Source organism: Nanorana parkeri, unplaced genomic scaffold (assembly GCF_000935625.1).
Source record: "Nanorana parkeri isolate BGI_ZX_2015 unplaced genomic scaffold, ASM93562v1 scaffold171, whole genome shotgun sequence".
Taxonomy (NCBI): domain Eukaryota; kingdom Metazoa; phylum Chordata; class Amphibia; order Anura; family Dicroglossidae; genus Nanorana; species Nanorana parkeri.
In genome coordinates this window covers 32696-52525 of record NW_017306439.1, presented here as the reverse complement: position 1 = coordinate 52525, position 19830 = coordinate 32696, and the positions used below count along the sequence as shown (strand labels likewise).

Genomic DNA, 19830 nt, shown 5'->3' with positions numbered 1-19830 from the left:
AAATAAGAAAATAACAACATAAAAATAAAAAGTAAAAAAATAATAAAATAAAAACAGTGATAAGTAAAAAAATAATAACATAAATAAAAATAAAAAGTTAAACAAAATTAAATTAAAAATGAAAACGGTGATAAGTAAGAAAATAATAACATAAATAAAAAGTTACAAAAATAAACAAATAAAAAATAAAAACGGTGATAAGTAAGAAAATAATAAAATAAAAAAAAGTGATCACAAATAATGAAATATAAAAAAAATAGTGTGATAAATAGAATAGTAAAATAAAATGAAAAAAAATGATAAAAAAATATTTACAAATATTTAATAAAATGGGTAAAACTGTAAAAAAATAATAAAATATAAAAGGTGATAAAAAAAAAAGTAAATGGACACGGACTAAATACAAATTTGACTGATCAGACCTCCTCATATTTTAATTCACTACCCCTGATATAGAGGATAATGTAGATCAATATATTAATAATCTGCCAGGATTGATGTTTTTGTGCTTTGATATGCGGTCAGGGCAGGCGAAGGGGCAGATATTCACCACTGCAGAACATCAGTCTTTGTTATTAACAAGCTCTCTGTATCATTTATAACATTATCAGGGCTATTCACAAAGGGGTGAGGAGTTTGGAGAAGGCCGGAGAAGAGAACAATCGAGGAGAACACCTCTGAACCGGAAAGTGAGCTGAATCTGAGAATATTTCCAGATCAGCGATGTTGTCCTAGATTGTTCACTTCTCCGGCCTCCTCCAAACTCGTCACCGTTTAGTGAATAGCCCTGTATATTCATTTTCACCCCAGCACTGATTTCTGCCGCTGGTCCTCTGACTGATGGGCTGGGACTGAGCCCAGAAGTCTTTGTTATACAATGGGTTGGAATTTATCCAAACTGGAGCAGTTGCCAACGGCAACCAATCAGCATCTCTCTTCAGTTTGCTCAGGTAAGATTTGAAAATGAGACAGAGATGCTGATTGGTTGCAGTGCAAATCTGCTCCAGTTTTGATATGTTAATGTATTTAACGTTTGTATCTTTATCTTCTCATTATAAAGTATTCTGTTCCCCTGATTCCTGGTATCCATCAATGGAAATCGCCGGCTGAGTCAACTTTACCAGAGTGACATTGTTTGCCGGCACGAGATGTCCCTCCGCTGAATACGATTAATCTTTAAACCTTTCTAATCTTTAACCCGGAGGTCAGCTGTGTGTGTGTGTGTGTGTGTGTGTGTGTATGTACAATATATGTGTTGTGTGTGTGTGTGTGCTCTGTCCTCAGACACTGGACCACGGGAGGGATGAAGGAAACAATAATATCACACACAGAATAGCTACACACAAAGCATTTTGTGATTTAACCCCTTCATGACTGAGGCCTTTTTTTCACCCATGTTATATTCCACATTTTAGGCTTGAAATTGCTGCTACTGTAAAGCCGAAAGTTGGCTTTACAAGTTTAAACAGAGTCCCAGCGTCTGTCTGAACAACCCCGATTCTAGCGACGTAGACTGTATGTCGTTGGTCGTGAAGGGGTTAATGTTATAAAAAAAATGACCTTTCCATTTAATTCTGAAGCTAATATAAATATAATATGGCGTCCCGGAGGCGTTCTGCACGGGACGCACCCAGAAATGTCTTCCTGCTTTTTTTAGAAGTCTGCACTAAGACGTAGCTGAAAATGTAGGCATGACCAGCAATAGGAATTGAATTTTTGGTGAGATACTTCCTAAGGGCTAACTACTTCTGAAACTGCGACCTTCCATACAGCACTGAAAGTACATCAAGTGGGTATAGTGAGCCGGACCCACTCATTCAGGAACCAGACCCCCCCCATTCAGGAATCAGACTCCTCACATTCAAGAACCAGATCCTCGGTTTCATGAATTAGACCCCTCCCATTCTGGATTTAGTTCTTTTTTTTTCCGATCAGTAATCAGACCCTCTAATCAGGAATCAGACCCCTCAAATTTAGGAATCAGATCCTCCCATTTATGAATTAGACCCTCCCATTCTGGAATCAGATCTTTCTGATCAGGAATCAGACCTTCCCATTCAGGAATCAGCCCTCTCCCATTTATTAAAAAGAGCCTTCCCATTCAGGAATCAGACCCCTCCCATTCAGGAATCAGACCCCTCCCTTTCAGGAATCAGACCCCTCCCATTCAGGAATCAGACCCTCCCATGCAGGAATCAGATTCTTCCATGCAGGAATCAGGCTCTCCCATTCAATAATCAGACCCCTCCCATTTAGGATTTAGTTCCCTCCTATTCAAGAATCATATCCTACCATTCAGGAATCAAACTCCTCCTCACATAGGAATCGGTTCCTCCTATCTAATAATCAGATCCTCCCATTCAGGAATCAGACCCTCTTATTAAATAATCAGACCCTCCCATTCAGGAATCAGACCCTCCCATTCAAGAATCAGACCCTCCCATTCAGGAATCAGACCCTCCCATTCAGGAATCAGACCCTCCCATCCAGGAATCAGACCCTCCCATCCAGGAATCAGATCCTCCCATTCAGGAATCAGACCCTCCCATTCAGGAATCACACCTTCCCATTCAGGAATCACACCCTCCCATTCAGGAATCACACCCTCCCATTCAGGAATCAGATCCTCCCATTCAGGAATCAAACCCTCCCATTCAGGAATCAGACCCTCCCATTCAGGAATCAGATCCTACCATTCAGGAATCAAACCCCTCCCATTTAGGAATCGGATCCTCCTATTTAATAATCCAACCCTCCTATTCAGTAATAGGACTCCTCCCATTCAGGAATCAGATCCTCTTATTCAATAATCAGACCCTCCCATTCAGGAATCAGACCCTCCCATCCAGGAATCAGCCTGGAAACGACATCACAACGAAGACAACAAACAGCTTTTCTTCAGAACAGAAAATGTCAGAATCTGCAACAAAGTTTTAAAAAAATCCTTGCAATGTACACTGATTACCCAGAGGGGTTGTTTTTTCACAAAAGTGGACTGACACTTTAAAGGTGTGTTGGGATGGCGGGTCGAAGTGCATATGGTGAGCTCCTAGTTTGCCGTGCTCATGGGACATCCAAATACAATTGCCTTTGTGCCTTCTGCACCTATGAGGTGCTCTGTATGTTCCGGTATTTATCATTGGGATCTCTCCTCTAAGTACTAGCATATGGGAGCTCATACACTGCCTAGCTCTTGGACTTCTGTGTATACAAATATCCGCTGCACAAAACCACTAGCCACCAGCACACATCTCTGAGACATAGTAAAGTCCATGAGATAGGATCTTCTTGTTCGTACACGCAGAACCTTCAGAAAATCAACCCCAGTATGTTCAGCAGGTCGGAGTTCCTGATCTGCATGTGAATTCCATGATCTACAATATGTTCACTCCATGACCAAAAATATGAGGAACAGCCTTGTGCCTTCTGTGTCGTTCCACCTTTCCTACTACAAATACAAATGAAACATTTGAGCTCTATGACACAGAATCAGAGGGAGGTGCGTACCTGCCTGAACGCCTAGAGGACCTCGATGAGGTGGGTTCATGAGGAGAAGCTGGAGGACATGATTTCTTGGTGGTATTCTCCATAACTGTGGCTAAAATTAAAAAAAGAAACATTAACTTCAGATTTTGTAACTGATACGTGTTTGTTTGATGCCAATTCAATAGGCGATATGGGCAAAAATATAAGGAGCGCTTTTTATGCCCGTCATGCCTGATACACTATATGGCCAAAGGTTTTGTGGACACCTGACCATCATACTTACCTATATGGCCAAAAGCTTGGTTCTACAAAGACATTGTAGACAATTGTGCTTAAGACAATGAGCAGGTATGGGCCCTCCTGGGGGGGGTGGGGGTCAATATATTTACACTCTGTAGACGTGTAGACACGTATCGCTATGAGAAAGTATCTTCACGTGTGATGTATAAATGTCTCCCCATCCCACCCTCCTCATCACTATGATCCAGTATTGGACGCATCAGAGGAAGTTCCAGGTGGGGCTTCCAGAAGTTTGTCCTGGAATAATAAAGTTTTACAAGGGTTGGTTGTTCTGGTGTTCTACTGGAACGTGATGGCCATCAGACCTATGGACATGAAATCCAGCACACACCATACAATCTCCATTACCACTCATTAGCCTACATTGTAGAAAATTGTCTTCCAGCCTTGTGGTAACCATTTGGTGAAGACCCTTTTCTGTCCCACCATGACTGTCCCCTGTGTATAAAGCCAGCTCCATAAAGACATGGTGTGACCAGGTTGGTGTGGAGGAACTTGAGTGTCCTGCACAGAACCCTGACCTCAACCCTACTGAACACCAGTAGAATTAATTGGAACCCCTCCACATGATGGAGTTCTGGTGTTTCCAGTGAGGGTCCTGTTAATACTCCATCATACAAAGACATTGTAGACAATTGTGATCTTCCAGCCTTGTGGTCACAGTTTGGTGAAGACCCTTTTCTGTTCCAACATGACTGTCCACTGTGTACAAAGCCCGCTCCATAAAGACATGGTATGACCAGTTTGGTGTGGAGGAACTCAAGTGTCCTGCACAGAGCCCTGACCTCAACTTCTAGGATTAATTTGAATGCCAATGATGAGCCAGTTTTTTTTTGGCACCCAACATGGGGCCAATGTGTGAAGTCTTCTTATCCAACATCAATACCTGACCTCACAAATGGCCATAAATTCCCACAGACACCCTCCCAAATCTAGTGGAAAGCCTTCTCAGAAGAGTGGAGGATGATAAAGACGAAAAGGGGGCAACTCCATATTTATAGCCATGGGGGGAGGGGGGCTTCATAATACTGGCCTTGGGTATGAAATGGGATGTCCAACAAGCTTATAGAGGTGTGATGGTCAGGGGTGCACACAGACTTAGCCACATAGTGTAGCTTTGTAATACTGTATATATCCTCCTTGCCTTTCTCCAATTCTCTATTGATCATGCTGGGGCTCCTGTCGGGGTTCACTTTTGGATATTGGGTCACTCTCACTTTGCCTCTCAAGGACCCCGTTTCCTCTCCACGTTGTGACAGAGACACTTGAAACTGATGATCAGTAGTGCTGTTGGTGGTTGGAAGCACCGACACACAACATTCACCTGGAAACATAAGAAAATCAATGAAAGGACAAATACAATTATGTCTGTTTAAAATATTTTTCATCTTCATACCATACATCTGTATTGGCCAAAGATTATTTTTTTTGCCATAAGCCAAATCAAAATGCTTTACCAAAAGATTCTCCTCCATCCGTTGGTCGGATAGTAAGAAGCAAGTGTCCAGTAAATGTGTCTCCTGCAACCAATGTTATCTGCGGAGAATATAGAGATTGCGTAAAATACAACATGTGTCTTCAGGTAGATATATTAGGCCAAAACTATACCTGACTATAGACTATACCTGACCATAGACTATACCTGACCACAGACCATACCCTGACCATAGACTATACCTGACCATCGACTATACTGACCATAGACTATACCTGACCACAGACCATACCTGACCACAGACCATACCTGACCATACACTATACCTGACCATAGACTATACCTGACCATAAACTATACCTGACCATAGACTATACCTGACCATAGGCTATACCTGACCATAGACCATACCTGACCATAGACCATTACTTGACCATAGACAATACCTGACCATAGACTATACGTGACCATAGAGCATAGACTATATCTGACCATAGGCCAAAACTATACCTGATCATAGACCATACCTGACCATAGACAATAGGGCCAAAATTATACCTGACCATAGACCATACCTAACCATAGACCATACCTGACCATAGACTATACCTGACCATAGACTATACCTGACCAAAGACAATAGGGTAAAAACTATAGCTGACCATCAAACCTACACTATATGGCCAAAAGTTCATACACCCCCCCTCCAAATGGCATTCAGGTGTATCCAGTGAAAAGTACTGTTAATAAGAGTGGTGAATGGTATAGCCACATAGGGGGAGGAACTCCATATTATTAGTCAATGAGGGCAACTCGAAATTAAAACCCATGGTTTGGGAACGGGATGTCCACCAAGCCCATACAGGTGTGATGGTCAGGTGTCCACAAACCTTTGGCCATGGAGTGTATCATCTACAGTCTTGATTTCTCACCTCTGGTAAGTCTTGCTCTGACCAGCCCAGCTTGAGAAAGGCAGATCCCTCTGTACTGTGTGCACTGTTCACATTACTTTGTGGACACTCTGGACAGAAAGAGGGAAAAGGCAACAAGTGAGCAAGCTGTGATACAGTAATACAGGCATTCAGCAATTCATAAGATATGAGGGGAGCATATTGTTACCTATCATTTGCTTCCCCAACATTGTATTTGGCACCAGAATCCATAAGAAATATCCAGTACCTCTGGGTAGGGAGGAGCAGGTGACTTGCTCCATGTGACAGGGCTGGGCCAATTAGAAAATACATTTTTTACCTTTATATACACTTTATAAAGCCCAATAGGAAGAGAGCCCATCAGAGGAAAGACATCTGAAGAGAACCCATCAGAGGACAGCCCATCTGAAGAGAGTCCATCTGAGGAGAACCCATTGGAGGAGAGCCCATCTGAGGAGAACCCATCTGAGGAGAGCCCATCTGAGGAGAGACCATCTGAGGAGAACCCATTGGAGGATAGCCCATCTGAAGAGAACCCATCTGAAGAGAGCCCATCTGAAAAGAGTCCATCTGAAGAGAGCCCATTTGAGGAGAGACCATCTGAGGAGAACCCATTGGAGGAGAGCCCATCTGAAGAGAACCCATCTGAAGAGAGCTGATCTGAGGAGGGCCCATCTGAGGAGAACCCATTGGAGTAGAGACCATCTGAAGAGAACCCATCTGAGGAGAGCCCATCTGAAGAGAGCCCATCTGAGGAGAGCCCATCTGAGGAGAGCCCACTGGAGGAGAGCCCATTGGAGGAGAGCCCTTGATAGGGGAGCCTTGCTTCATGTGAGCAGCTTTGTTGAATGCTTAAACTTTCATTGTCCTTTTGAACAAACAAGTGTTGATGCCCCAGAGCCTCCCGGATATGTCTTTCCAGAGTAAAACAATCAGCATTTCCATGGATGGAACCAACAAACATCCGTGGAAATTTTGTCCTCAACTCAATTTAAGACAATGGATCCTTCTCCTCCTTCACAAGGTAATTAGACCACTGTCCTCAGCAGGAGCAGAACTTTCTTACCTTTTAAGCACAAAGATCTGAACTCTATACACGCTCTCGATCGGCTCGGGGTTTTAACAATGGACTCGATGTGTAGAAATTTGAGTGTATAACTGCAATCTGGGAACACATCCAGCAAACCGGAATCAGAATAAAAAACAAGAGGAGAACAATGAACACAGAAGAGTAATAACTCACTCTGTGCCTCACCTCTCCGGGATGCAAAATTCAGACCAATCTCAAACGTGGCAAAAACTGGGGCGTGATCACTGCTCACAATATCATCAACACAACCTAGGAAGAGAAAGAGATAACATTCGGCCAAACTCATAGATACCAATGGTCCTGTATCTCAGAAGACCTCTGTTTCATTGGTGTTGTGTCCAGGGCTGTGTCCTGGGATCACATCATCACCCTTTTATTTCAGGTACTGACATCACATGGCTGGGGGAGGTGACTATATCTCAACTTTAAAGTGCACGTCCAGCCCAAACTTATTTTTTAGCTTTGGATAGAGTAACAAACTCCTATGTTTTTTACAGCTATCCATGGTATTGTTAGAGAGATCTCCCTTCACTTCCTGTCCTGCTGGCAACCGTTTCACCAGACAGGACGTGAGAATACATTTTTGCTGCATGAATCCCTGTTTGAGATTTATACTCACTTCCTGTCTGGTAAAAATTGTTGTCAGCAGGACAGGAAGTGAGGGGAAATCTCTCTAATGGCATCATGGACAGCAGTAAAAACTCAACTGGGGGTCTGGTTCTTCTCCCACTCCATGCTAAATGTATAAATAAAAGAAGGTTCTGATTTGACTTACACTAAGCTGAGGATGACCATACAACAGATCGGAGCTTTGCTTGTGAGAATGAGGAAACATCTGGACCATATAAGGGTCAACTAGGACGGCGATAATGAGTACTTCTGAATGCCCGAATAATAATTGCTCATTGTCCAAGATATATCGAGAAAGTTCTGTGCTAACCAAAGAGAAGGGAATGTAGAGCTTGCCACAGACACTCGTGAGATTTGTCAGGTAGAAGATCAAGGTAAGTCTTAGAGTCCTATTGTTACCATTGAGGACCAATCTCTCAATGAGACAGCCAATGGTAAGCTGTTGAAATGGGAGAATTATTCATAAGACGTGCTCTTATTGAACCTAATCTTATGATACCCGACCCTTGACCTGGGCTGTAAAATGAATGGAAAACCCAACCACATACTGACCACCCCAAGGCATGTGTTGTAACACGGCCGTTCTTACTATTCTGCATGTGAACTGGAAGTAATTTAAGAGTCGTGTGTGGGTCATTCAGGTTGGTTCTCACCATATGAGGTGCATTTAACGTCAGTGTCCGGGTAACATGCCCATAGTATACGATCACTCCAAGTAGGTCCAACTATACGAGTCTAAGATAAAACACAAAAATAAAGGAGCTCTTTAAAGAGGAAGGAGGTCACCATCAGATTTACATTTAATTGTGAAAAAAATACGCAAGTTGTAGTTTGTAATGCAATGAGTATCTAGAAAACACATCATATGTACAAAGGTTTGTGGACAATCACATGGCCATGATGGGCAGCCGAATCTAAGACTAGGCCATTAGTATACAGTTGCCCACCCAATAGCTATTAGTATGGAGTTGCTCCCCATGGCTATTAATATGGAGATGCCCCGCATGGCCATTAATATGGAGTTGCCCCCCATGGCCATTAATATGGAGTTGTCCTTCCCACCATGGCTATTAATATGGAGCTGCCCCCCTTTGTGGCTCTACCATCCTCCACTCTTCTGGGAAGGCTTCCCCCAAGGTTTTGGGAATTTGTGTCCATTTGTGAGGAACTGATGTTGGGTGAGAAGACCTGATGTTGGGTGAGAAGTTGGGTGAGAAGACCTGGCTCATATTCAACGTTCTAATTCATCCCAAAGGTGTTCAATAGGGTTGAGGTCAGGGCTCTGTTCAGGCCAGACTCTACTAAGGTCAGGTACTGATCTTGGATAAAAAGAGTTCCCACATTGGCCCCATGTTGGGCGCCGGAAAAAAACCTGGCTCATAATCAGCATTTAAATTAATCCCAGAGATTGAGGTCAGCGCTCTGTGCATTGCACTTGAGTTCCTTCACACCAAGCTGGTCACACCATCTCTTTATGGAGCTGGCTTTGTACACAGTGGACAGGCATGTTCAGTAAGGTTGAGGTCAGGGCTCTGTTCAGGACAGACTGTACTAAGGTCAGGCACTGATGATGGATGAGAAGACATGGCTCATATTCAACGTTTCAATTCATCCTATAGCTGTTCAATAGGGATGAGGTCATGGCTCTGTGCAGGACAGACTGTGCTAAGGTCAGGTACTGATGTTGGATAAAAAGACTACCCACATTGTCCCCATGTTGGACGCCAAAAAAAAAACCTGGCTCATAATCGCCATTTAAATGAATCCCAGAGGTTGAGGTCAGGGCTCTGTAGAGGACAGTCGAGTTCATCCACACCAAACTGGTCACACCATGTCTTTATGGAGCTGGCTTTGTACACAGGGGACAGTCATGGTGGAACAGAAAAGGGTCTTCACCCAACTGTGACCACAGTGCTGGAAGAGCCCAATTGTCTACAACGTCTTTGTATGATGTAGAAATAACAGACCCTTCACTGGATGCACCTGAACCCCATCATTTGGAAGGGGGGTCCACAAACTTTGGTCAGGTGTCCACAAAACCTTTGGCCATAAAATGTATCGCAATACAGACATGAAGATCGCTAACTAAGCAGAAGATTAACAGATCTCACTCCACTTGTCTTGGCCTTCTGCAGATCATATGTTCGAGAACCTCGCTCGTAGCGGCTGGTGGGAGGAAAGGTGATTGGTTCCTCTCCTGTAAGCAAGAGATCCACATCTGAGATCTTAATTTGTACACTTATACAACATAACATTCACTGTATGTCAAATATGTCATCCCTCCACCAACACTGACAAGGAGCTCATGTATCAAAGTGGAGAACAGGAATAACTGCAATCATGAAGTGATGAAGAAGATGAATCAGTGAGGCGGTTCTGAGAAAACAATTATATGTAATGAAAAGCTGATAGCCAACACGGTCTTCATTTTGGAAAGAGGAACGAATAGTCAAAGTAGAACTGAAGCCAAATGTTTTAGATTTGGATAGTATAAGAGAGGGTTATAACCCCTGCGTGATTTTTTTCACTTCCTGTCTGATAGTCACAATGGGAAGTGAGAGGAAATCCTTCCAAAGTAAGGGAAATCCCTTTTGGTCAGCAGAACTAAAGTCCCAAAGGAAGATCTCCCATCTATTCCTGTCATGGTGACAACCCAAAATTTGGGATTGTCTTCAGTGAGGACTGTCACAAATAGAGAGCATAAAACTCCCCAACGGGGACACAGACAGCAAGAAAAAAACCGATGGGTATTCTCATCCCTCTCCACTCTATGCAGAAAAAAAAAAGACTTCAGTTACACGTTAACCACCATCCACCATCAACCAACCACCATCAGGTTTTTGTTTTGCCATTCTAGCGATTTCACTCGATTTCCTGTCCTGTAGACACAACAGAAAGTGAGAGGAAATCTCCTCTTAGACAGCTGTCACCAGAAAAAGTGTCCCCATTAGAACATATTGTTGTTTTGGTGACCCCTCAAAAATGTTGAATTTTCCCATCACTTTCCAAGGGGTACCTCCCCAGCCAACAAAGGTTCCCCAGCCTGGAAGAGGTTCTATGTCCTCATCATCAGATACATATAAACATTGTTGGCATTAGACACACGTGTAGCAAAGTAACATGGTAACTGGGATCCATTGTGTATCCATTGAGTTATTTCATGTTCTGGGATCTATAAGGACCCCCACAAACCCTAACACACCCCTGTGTGTATCAGATATAAAGCCAATGGATAATTCCATGTATGTATTGCGAAATGCCGCCATAGTGAAAGATCATACGGTTCCTTACTGAAGCCTAGGAAGACTTTCTTCTTCTCGCGTTCCTGGTTCAGCTGATCTACAGGAAGGAGACGTTGGTGTACACTATATTGCCAAAAGTATTGGGACGCCTTTACACGCATGTGAACTTTAATGACATCCCAGTCTTAGTCCGTAGGGTTCAATAGTGAGTTGGCGCGCCGCTTTGCAACTATAACAGCTTCAAGTCTTCTGGGAAGGCATCCACAAGGTTTAGGAGTGTGTCTATGGGAATGTTGGACCATTTGTGAGGTCAGGTACTGATGTTGGAGGTCAGGGCTCTGTGCAGGCCAGTCAAGTTCCTCCACCCCAAACTCGCTCATCCATGTCTTTATGGACCTTGCTTTGTGCACTTGTGTGCAGTCATGTTGTCTCAGGAAGGGGCCATCCCCAAACTGTTCCCACAAAGTTGGGAGCATGAAATTGTCCAAAATGTCTTGGTATGCTGATGCCTTAAGAGTTCCCTTCACTGGAACTAAGGGGCCAAGCCCAACCCCTGAAAAACAACCCCACACCATAATCCCCCCTCCACCAAACTTTACACTTGGCACAATGCAGTCAGGCAAGTACCGTTCTCCTGGCAACCGCCAAACCCAGACACGTCCATCGGATTGCCAGACAGAGAAGCGTGATTGGTCACTCCAGAGAACACGTCTCCACTTCTCTAGAGTCCAGTGGCGGCGTGCTTTACACCACGGCATCCCACGCTTTGCATTGCACTTGGTGATGTAAGGCTTGGATGCAGCTGCTCGGCCATGGAAACCCATTCCATGAAGCTCTCTACACACTGTTCTTGTGCCAATCTGAAGGCCACATGGAGTTTGGAGTTCTGTAGCTATTGACTCTGCAGACAGTTGGCGACTTCTGCGCACTGTGCGCTTCAGCATGCGCTGACCCCGCTCTGTCATTTTACGTGGCCTACCACATCGTGGCTAAGTTGCTGTTGTTCCCAGTTGCTTCCACTTTGTTATAATACCAGTAACAGGTGACCGCGGAATATTTAGTAGCAAGGACATTTCACGGAACACCTGAATCCAATGATTTGGAGGGGCGTCCCAATACTTTTGGTAATATAGTGTATATTGCAGAGATATAATAGGAGTTGTATAAGCTTTAATATAATAAGCTTTCCTGAGATTGGGATGGTGGGGGTCTCATTGATAGACTTTGTTCAGTGCCATAGAGAGATGCATATGCCTTCAAGCTTACATTATATATCAGGGGTGGGCAACCTCTGCAACTACAAGTCCCATGAGGCATTGCAAGACTGGTAGCCACAGGCATGGCTCCCAGGGGCAAAGGCATGGCGGGATTTATAGCTTCACCACAACTGGAGTGTCGAGGTTGCCTATCATGCTGGATAATATATTGCAGGGGTAGGCAACCTTGGCACTCCTACCATGGTATAAGTACAATCCCGCCCGCCTCTGGAAGTCATGCCTGTGCCTGCCAGAGTCTTGCAATGCATCATGGGACTTGTAGGTCCACAACAGCTGGAGGGCCACCCCTGGTATACTCCAATGGTCAATGAAAGGAAGCTCCTATATCATCACTTTCATGGACTTTATTGGCTCCTGGGCATTGTCTGCCCGATCAGTTAACACGCAGTACTGGGAAAGTCTATGAGAGGTGGTTGGCTTGTACCTGCACGGGCATATCGAGCTTATAGTTCAAGTCTCCGGCCCAAAACAGATAGGTGAGTCTCAGAGGCAGCTGGAAGCCCCGTAAAGCCTCGTCTCCCAGGACCAAACCTCGCAGGATCTCCCCGTAACTCTGATTCCTCCTATAAAGAGATACGTGGTAAGTACAATGACATACAATACTACATTGTAAAAATAATATAATATAATGTAAAATAATATGATATTTGCACCATTTTATATCTGTCTGGAGTTCAGATTAAAGACAAACATTGTGCAATAAACTGAAACACTGAAACTTCTGAGTCTACTCACTTTTGCACTTTCTCCGTTCCAGATACGAGGTGACAAGTGACAAAACCTAAGGATGTCCCATCAAACTCAAGTGAAACCCCAACAGCTCCTCGGACACCTACAAAGAATTGTACCCGCCATGTATCATTATTATTCATCATTATAGTTTTAGTATCTTGAGCTTCTAGAGGAAGGAACTTCATACCGAGCGTGTTACTGATTCCCGTCCTCACAGACGAGCTCTGCACATGAGACACCAGATCTTCATATTCTTCTTTCACCAATGACATGAGTTTGATTCCCCCAAAAGAATGTGAGGAGACCTGGGGAGAGAAAGAGCGAGCGGGCCGCATGGTCCTGTTACCAGCTATTAATTGACTTCCCTTGTCCAAAGACTGGACCCTTCTAGATATTCTTATATGTGTTAATATTTGTAAACATTGAGAACATTTGGAATTATTGAGGAGCAAAATTAAGCTTTGGCAAAAATCGGAATATTTTGGTAAAATTCACCATTCCTGGGAAGAGCATTGGAGTCAATGGGGAAGGTGAAATTAAGGTGGTTTGTAGGGGTTCAAGGGCTCTGAATGGCACCTAGGGTATGGACGGGCTCTATAATTTACAAGGCCCCAATAATTCCTGAACGCCTTAAGTTGTCCTCAGTCTCCCAGGTTGGATAATGGTCAGTGTCACTCAACCCACCTCCCCTGAACCAAGGCTGTCATAGACCATAGTGTCACTCAACCCTCCTCCCATGAACCAATGCTGTCATAGACCATAGTGTCACTCAACCCTCCTCCCATGAACCAAGGCTGTCATAGACCATAGTGTCACTCAACCCTCCTCCCATGAACCAAGGCTGTCATAGACCATAGTGTCACTCAACCCTCCTCCCATGAACCAAGGCTGTCATAGACCATCTGGCTTGTTGGTAAATACACATCTTTTATTTATACAGGAAGTGCAGCAAGTCAAATAGAGCCCACCTCATTTACTGGCTGGAGGGTGTCTGGTATCATAAAGCCCTCCCCAGCCTGACTGTTCTTGTCCCACCCCTAAGGAGCCCATTGGAACCCTATAACCCCAAAACATCTTGATTTCACCTTTCCTATTGACTCCAATGCATTTTGCCAAATGGAGAAACTTGCTCGGAATGTCCCCACGAAACGTACAAATGACCTCTGGTGATAATTTGATCCTTTACCACTTTATAATTCTTCGACGTGTGCGATGCCAGCGCCGCCCTGAGATATTCTGCCCATTCCCGATCTCCTTGTGGGTTTTCCTGAGTTCCAATCATATACAGGTCAGGGTGGTCACATGATGCACCGTCATCTAGACTCCCCTTCAGCTTTTTGGCAGACAACCAGGAGACAAGGGAGCGAGGCGGGGGGGCGCCACCTGGCAAAGATTTCCGTTATTGGTTTTCAAAGAAAAAAATAAACCAGGTGACAAACATTATATAAATACATGTAACATTCTACAAATACAAAGCACACTAATACAATGCTGGACTGGGCGATGAGGAGACCAACACACTACAAATTCTCCTTGTAAAGGGCTAACGCCAAAGAAAGGCTGGAAGATTCATTGGCTCCTGTATGTATGAGAGATAGGGACCTTAGATTGTAAGTTCCTCGGGGGCGGGGACAGACCTGAATGTGCACTGTGTAAAGTGCTGCTTAAAATTGTTAGTGCTCAGTGGCGTAACAATCACCATAGCGACGCAGGCGGCCGCTATGGGGCCCGATATATAAATACCTGTAATAAATAAATAAATCTCATTTCCATGTAGGAACAAGAAGGGGTAGGAGTGCTCTCCCTTTGTAAAAGCTGAACTCAAGGAATATTGTATATAAAAGACACAAATTAATGTATTCATTTAATGCCGCCATTCTCAACCAGAGTTCCATAGAACCTTAGGGTTCCTCTAAAGGTTTCTTGGTGTTCCTTGAGCAAGAATCAATTTCTGCCCCCTCGTATAAGGAACCACTGGCAGATATTTTGAGTTATCTTTAAGGGGGGGTTTGCACTCACCAATATTGTACGGAGAAATTTTCCTACTGATCACCAGTGTAAGAGGGCTCTCCTCCCATTGACCTCAAGTGTAAGGGGTCCTTATCCCATTGTCACCAGTGTAAGAGGGCTCTTCACGCATTGTACCACCAGTGTAAGGGGTACTCTCCTCCCACTGACCTCAAGTATAAGGGGTCCTCTCCCAATGATCACCAGTGTAAGAGGGCTCTTCTCTCATTGACCTCAAGTGTAAGGAGGTCCTTCTCCCATTGATCACCATTGTAAGAGGACCCTTCTCCCATTGACCTCAAGTGTAAGGAGGCCCTTCTCCCATTGATCACGAGTGTAAGAGGGCTCCTCTCCCATTGACCTCAAGTCTAAGGAGGTCCTTCTCCCATTGATCCCCAGTGTAAGGGGGTCTTTTCTCTTATTGACCACCAGCACAAGGAGGCTCTTCTTCCATTGATGGCCAGTGTAAGGAGGTCCTTCTCCCAATTTTTGTTTATTAAAAGACTAGCATTCAATAAACATAAAATCCATATACAGAATAGACATAAATAAATAATGATATACATATATACACAAAAGTAAATATAGCAAAATCTTCTGTAAAAGCAAATGATGACTCTAGAGCAAAACCAAACCTCATACACAGAGATACATCACTGAGGGCAAGATAAATCCTACTCACAATCACACCACTACACCAGACATCCAACCTGCGAGGTTAAGAAACAAACCCGCCCCTGTTATGCACGCAGCCCTTTTCAAAAAGATCTAAAACAACAAAATCTAAGGAAGTGAAAAAAGAAGAGCATAAGAGAAGAGCACCTCACCCAGAGATGGACAGTTCAGGAGGTCCTTCTCCCATTAATGTAAGGATGCCCTGCTCCTACTGACCACCAGTGTAAGAAAGGCCCTCTCCCATTGACCACCAGTGGAAGGGGGCCCTTCTTCCATTGAACACCAATGTATGAGGGCTCATCTCCCATTGATCACCAGTGTAAGGAGAGCCTTCTCCCATTGACCATTAGTTTAAGGAGGCCCTTCTCTCATTGACCATTAATTTAAGGAGGCCCTTCTCCCATTGACTATTAGTTGAAGGAGGCCCTTCTCCTACTGACCATTAGAGTAAGGGGGCCCTTCTTCCATTGACCACCAGTGTATGGGGGCTCTTTTCCCACTGACCACCAGTGTAAGGAGAGCCTTCTCCCATTGACCTCTAGCATAAGGAGGGCCTTCCCCATTGACCATTAGTTTAAGGAGGCCCTTTTACCATTGACTATTAGTTTAAGGAGGTCCTTGTCCTCCTGCCCATCAGAGTAAGGGGATCCTTCTTCGATTGACCACCAGTGTATGGGGTCTCTTCTCCCATTGACCACCAGTGTAAGGACATTCTTCTCCCATTGAACACTAGCATAAGGAGGGCCTTCCCACATTACCATTAATTTAATGAGGCCCTTCTCCCATTGACTATTATTTTAAGGAGGCCCTTCTCCTACTGACCATCAGAGTAAGGGGGCCCTTCCTTCATTGAACACCAGCATTGACCAACAGTGTAAGGAGATCCTTCTCCCATTGACTACTAGCATAAGGAGGGCCTTCACAGATTGACCATTCATTTAAGGAGGCCCTCCTCCTATTGAATATTAGTTGAAGGAGGCCCTTATTATTGATAAGATCTCCGCTTGTGTAGGTGACTCAAGTCCATCAGTGATTCTGTCGTTGGTGTCTCACCCATATTCCAAGTGCCAATGAAGACAGAAAGATTTTGTGGGGCGCTTCTCCTGGGAACGTTGTTCTCCCCCGGCTTCACCTGAAAGACATTGAGCGTTAGTCCCCTGTGGGGTGGAAATCTGTAACAGGAAGAGGACTCTGTACTCCCCTACTAGGGTCCCCAATGAACTCTCTACCTGCCCACCTCTCCTGTGCATAGCAGCCCCCATTCATAAAGATCAGTTAAGACTCAATCATGTCAGTGCAACATCCAAGTGTCGATGCAGGAACAAAGGGTAAAGACCCAAATGAAGGGGAGCCTCCGAAACGCGTTGGCATACAATCTGTCTTTGGTAAAATTTGTATCATGGAGTGGCTCTTCAATCCTAGATTGACTCCTCCTACAAAGGTAAGTTAAAAAAAAACGGTGGGCTGCACTCTGGGGGGAGGGGGGGTTGCTGAATTCGTTGAAGGCCAACCTTACAGAGGTTCTGACCCCTCCATACTAAACAAGGTTAGAGGTTTTGCCTGGAGTTGTCAAGGAGCTTATCAGGAGGTCCCAACACCAGCCAAGCACCCTCAAGCCTCATAGTGTACAGAGCTGAAGGGTTTGGTACACTTGGGCTGGTTGATGGATGGCCGGGCAATGGCCACCTACTTGCACAGGAGGATCGACCTCAGGTGGGCCACTCGAAAACCAAAGTGGCCGAAATCCACCGATCCTTCACTTACTTGTTGCTCATTTCTCCTGAACCCCTTGTCACCAGAACCAGTTCCTGACGGCACCCTGGGAGACCCATCACTGAGAGCCGCGGAAGAGGAAAGAAAACAGTCCTGCAAGGTCTTGGCGACCTGAACATGAAGAAAGAGAGAGAAGGTCAACTGATGTCAGAGCCATGCAAGCAAACCTCTGCTGCTGGACCTCCCCCAGAAATCCAAGGGGCTGACAACTTCCTGTGCTTGCTGCTGTTCTCTTATAAGTTACATGGTTCCCAGCTATCTGTGAGGTCGGCAGAATCCCTTCCCTCTATGGAATGCTGATGAGGAGAGGAGGGGGTGTTTTGAAGTCCGGGCCTAGGGTGGCAACACTGCTCCTCTATAGGTGGACCTTTGTCTTTATTCATCCTCACCTACTATGTTACTATGAGAAAGCACGGTGAGTGAGCGTTGTCACCCTAGGACAGGAAGTGTGTTACTAACAGGATCACCAGGTGAAAATAGAGGAGAAGAAATTAAAAAAAATAATGCAGCCACCACATTTCAGGACTGGAAGGTCTACAGGGGAGGGGGAAGAGGGGGGCAGACACATTTAAGGACTGGAAAAAAGGGGAGGAGGGGTGTAGACACATCTCTAAGGACTGGGAGGTTTGGGGGGGGGGGGGTGGACACCTCTCAGGACAGTTTTTTGGGTGTAGACACCTCTAAGGACTGGCCAAGGCCAAATAAAGAAAAAAGAAAACATAATAAAGAAGGTGAATGGGACAGGACAGGTCCTCTTAACTCACCCTCTTCTCCAAGCTGGACAGCAGCTGCAGAACGTCTGACACTTTATGGATGAGTTTGTCCACAGCAGAGATCTTATATGAAAAGATATTGTTAAAAAAAGATTATCAGTTTTATTTGTCCTTCTCAATGGACATTATTATGTAGTTGCCCCCATTGCAGCTAAACCATCCTCCACTCTTCTGGGAAGGCTTTTCGCAAGATTTTGGAGGGCGTCTGTGGGAATTTGTCCCATGTGTCACCAAACTGTGACCACAAGGCTGGAAGAACTAAATTGTCTACAGTGTCTACAAGGTACTGATGTTGGTTGAGAAGACCTGGCTCACAATTGGAGTTCCATTTCATCCCAAAGGTGTTCAGCAGGGTTGAGGCCAGGGGCCAGTGTGCAGGACACTCGAGTTCCTCCAAACCAAGCTGGTCACACCATGTCTTTATGGAGCTGGCTTTGTACACAGGGGACAGTCATGGTGGAACAGAAAAGGGTTTTCACCAAACTGTGACCACAAGGCTGGAAGAGCACAATTGTCTACAATGTAGGCTAATAAGTGGTAATGGAGATTGTATGGTGTCTGCTGGATTTCTTGTCCATAGGTCTGATGGCCATCACGTTCAAGAAGAACAGCCAACCCTTGTAAAACTTTATTATTCCAGGACAAACTTCTGGAAGCTCTGCCTGGAACCTCCTCTGACTCATCAAATACTGGATCATAGAGATGAGGAGGGCGGGATGGGGAGACATTTATACATCTACAATCACACGTGAAGATACTCATAGCGATACGTGTCTACACGTCTACAGACTATAAATACATTGACCCCCCAGGAGGGCCCCATACCTGCTCATTGTCTTGAACATGAACTATAGACATAAGACCGAAGAGCTGGACGAGGATCCTCAGGCTGCTCCACGTCGCTGTAATTTCCCTGAAATCAATAACAGGAAAAACCATCAATGAAAATGTTACGTCGTGACGACGACGACATCGAACTCGGAAAAATGGTTTCAATGACCAATCAGATATTAGTTTATTTCTGATTGGCCGCTATGCATTCCTGAACTCCGCCCACCGCCATTGTTCCATAAGCTTGTGTATGTATATACCGTATATAGAATGTCCGGCGGTGGAGCGGTGCAAGATTGGAACTATTAGATTTACCAAAATACAATACAATCTATGAGGACCACAACAGCTATGGTCAGCCAGAGAGGACGCCACTTCCTGTCCTGCTGACAATGGCTTCACCAAACAGGAAGTGAGGGGAAATCTTCAACACAGATCGAAATAAAATCTGACAAAAGTTCTAGCCTTCCTCTCTACTAAAAATAATTTTATCCATTGAGGGTTATTGTGGGAGATTACATTCATCACTGGGGGAGGGGAGACTGAGGAAATGCTTCCTCCTACCTGCAGCAGACTGATCACTGGGGGAGGGGAGACTGAGGAAATGCTTCCTCCTACCTGCAGCAGACTGATCACTGGGGGAGGGG

The 19830-nt window shown here is 44.6% G+C and overlaps 1 protein-coding gene across 1 annotated transcript in view; it reads right to left on the bottom strand.

Annotated features, from left to right (window-relative positions):
- LOC108785616 (phosphatidylinositol 3,4,5-trisphosphate 5-phosphatase 2B-like) overlaps nucleotides 1-19830 on the bottom strand; it is a 26676-nt gene that overhangs the window by 2714 nt on the left and 4132 nt on the right. The window contains 17 exon segments of the mRNA XM_018554731.1: nucleotides 3508-3592; nucleotides 4931-5110; nucleotides 5244-5322; nucleotides 6154-6242; nucleotides 7220-7318; nucleotides 7409-7492; nucleotides 8527-8608; nucleotides 9985-10070; nucleotides 11165-11238; nucleotides 12821-12955; nucleotides 13128-13224; nucleotides 13312-13429; nucleotides 14311-14507; nucleotides 16860-16963; nucleotides 17497-17690; nucleotides 18344-18415; nucleotides 19178-19265. Coding sequence (XP_018410233.1) covers nucleotides 3508-3592; nucleotides 4931-5110; nucleotides 5244-5322; nucleotides 6154-6242; nucleotides 7220-7318; nucleotides 7409-7492; nucleotides 8527-8608; nucleotides 9985-10070; nucleotides 11165-11238; nucleotides 12821-12955; nucleotides 13128-13224; nucleotides 13312-13429; nucleotides 14311-14507; nucleotides 16860-16963; nucleotides 17497-17690; nucleotides 18344-18415; nucleotides 19178-19265 — 1863 coding nt within the window.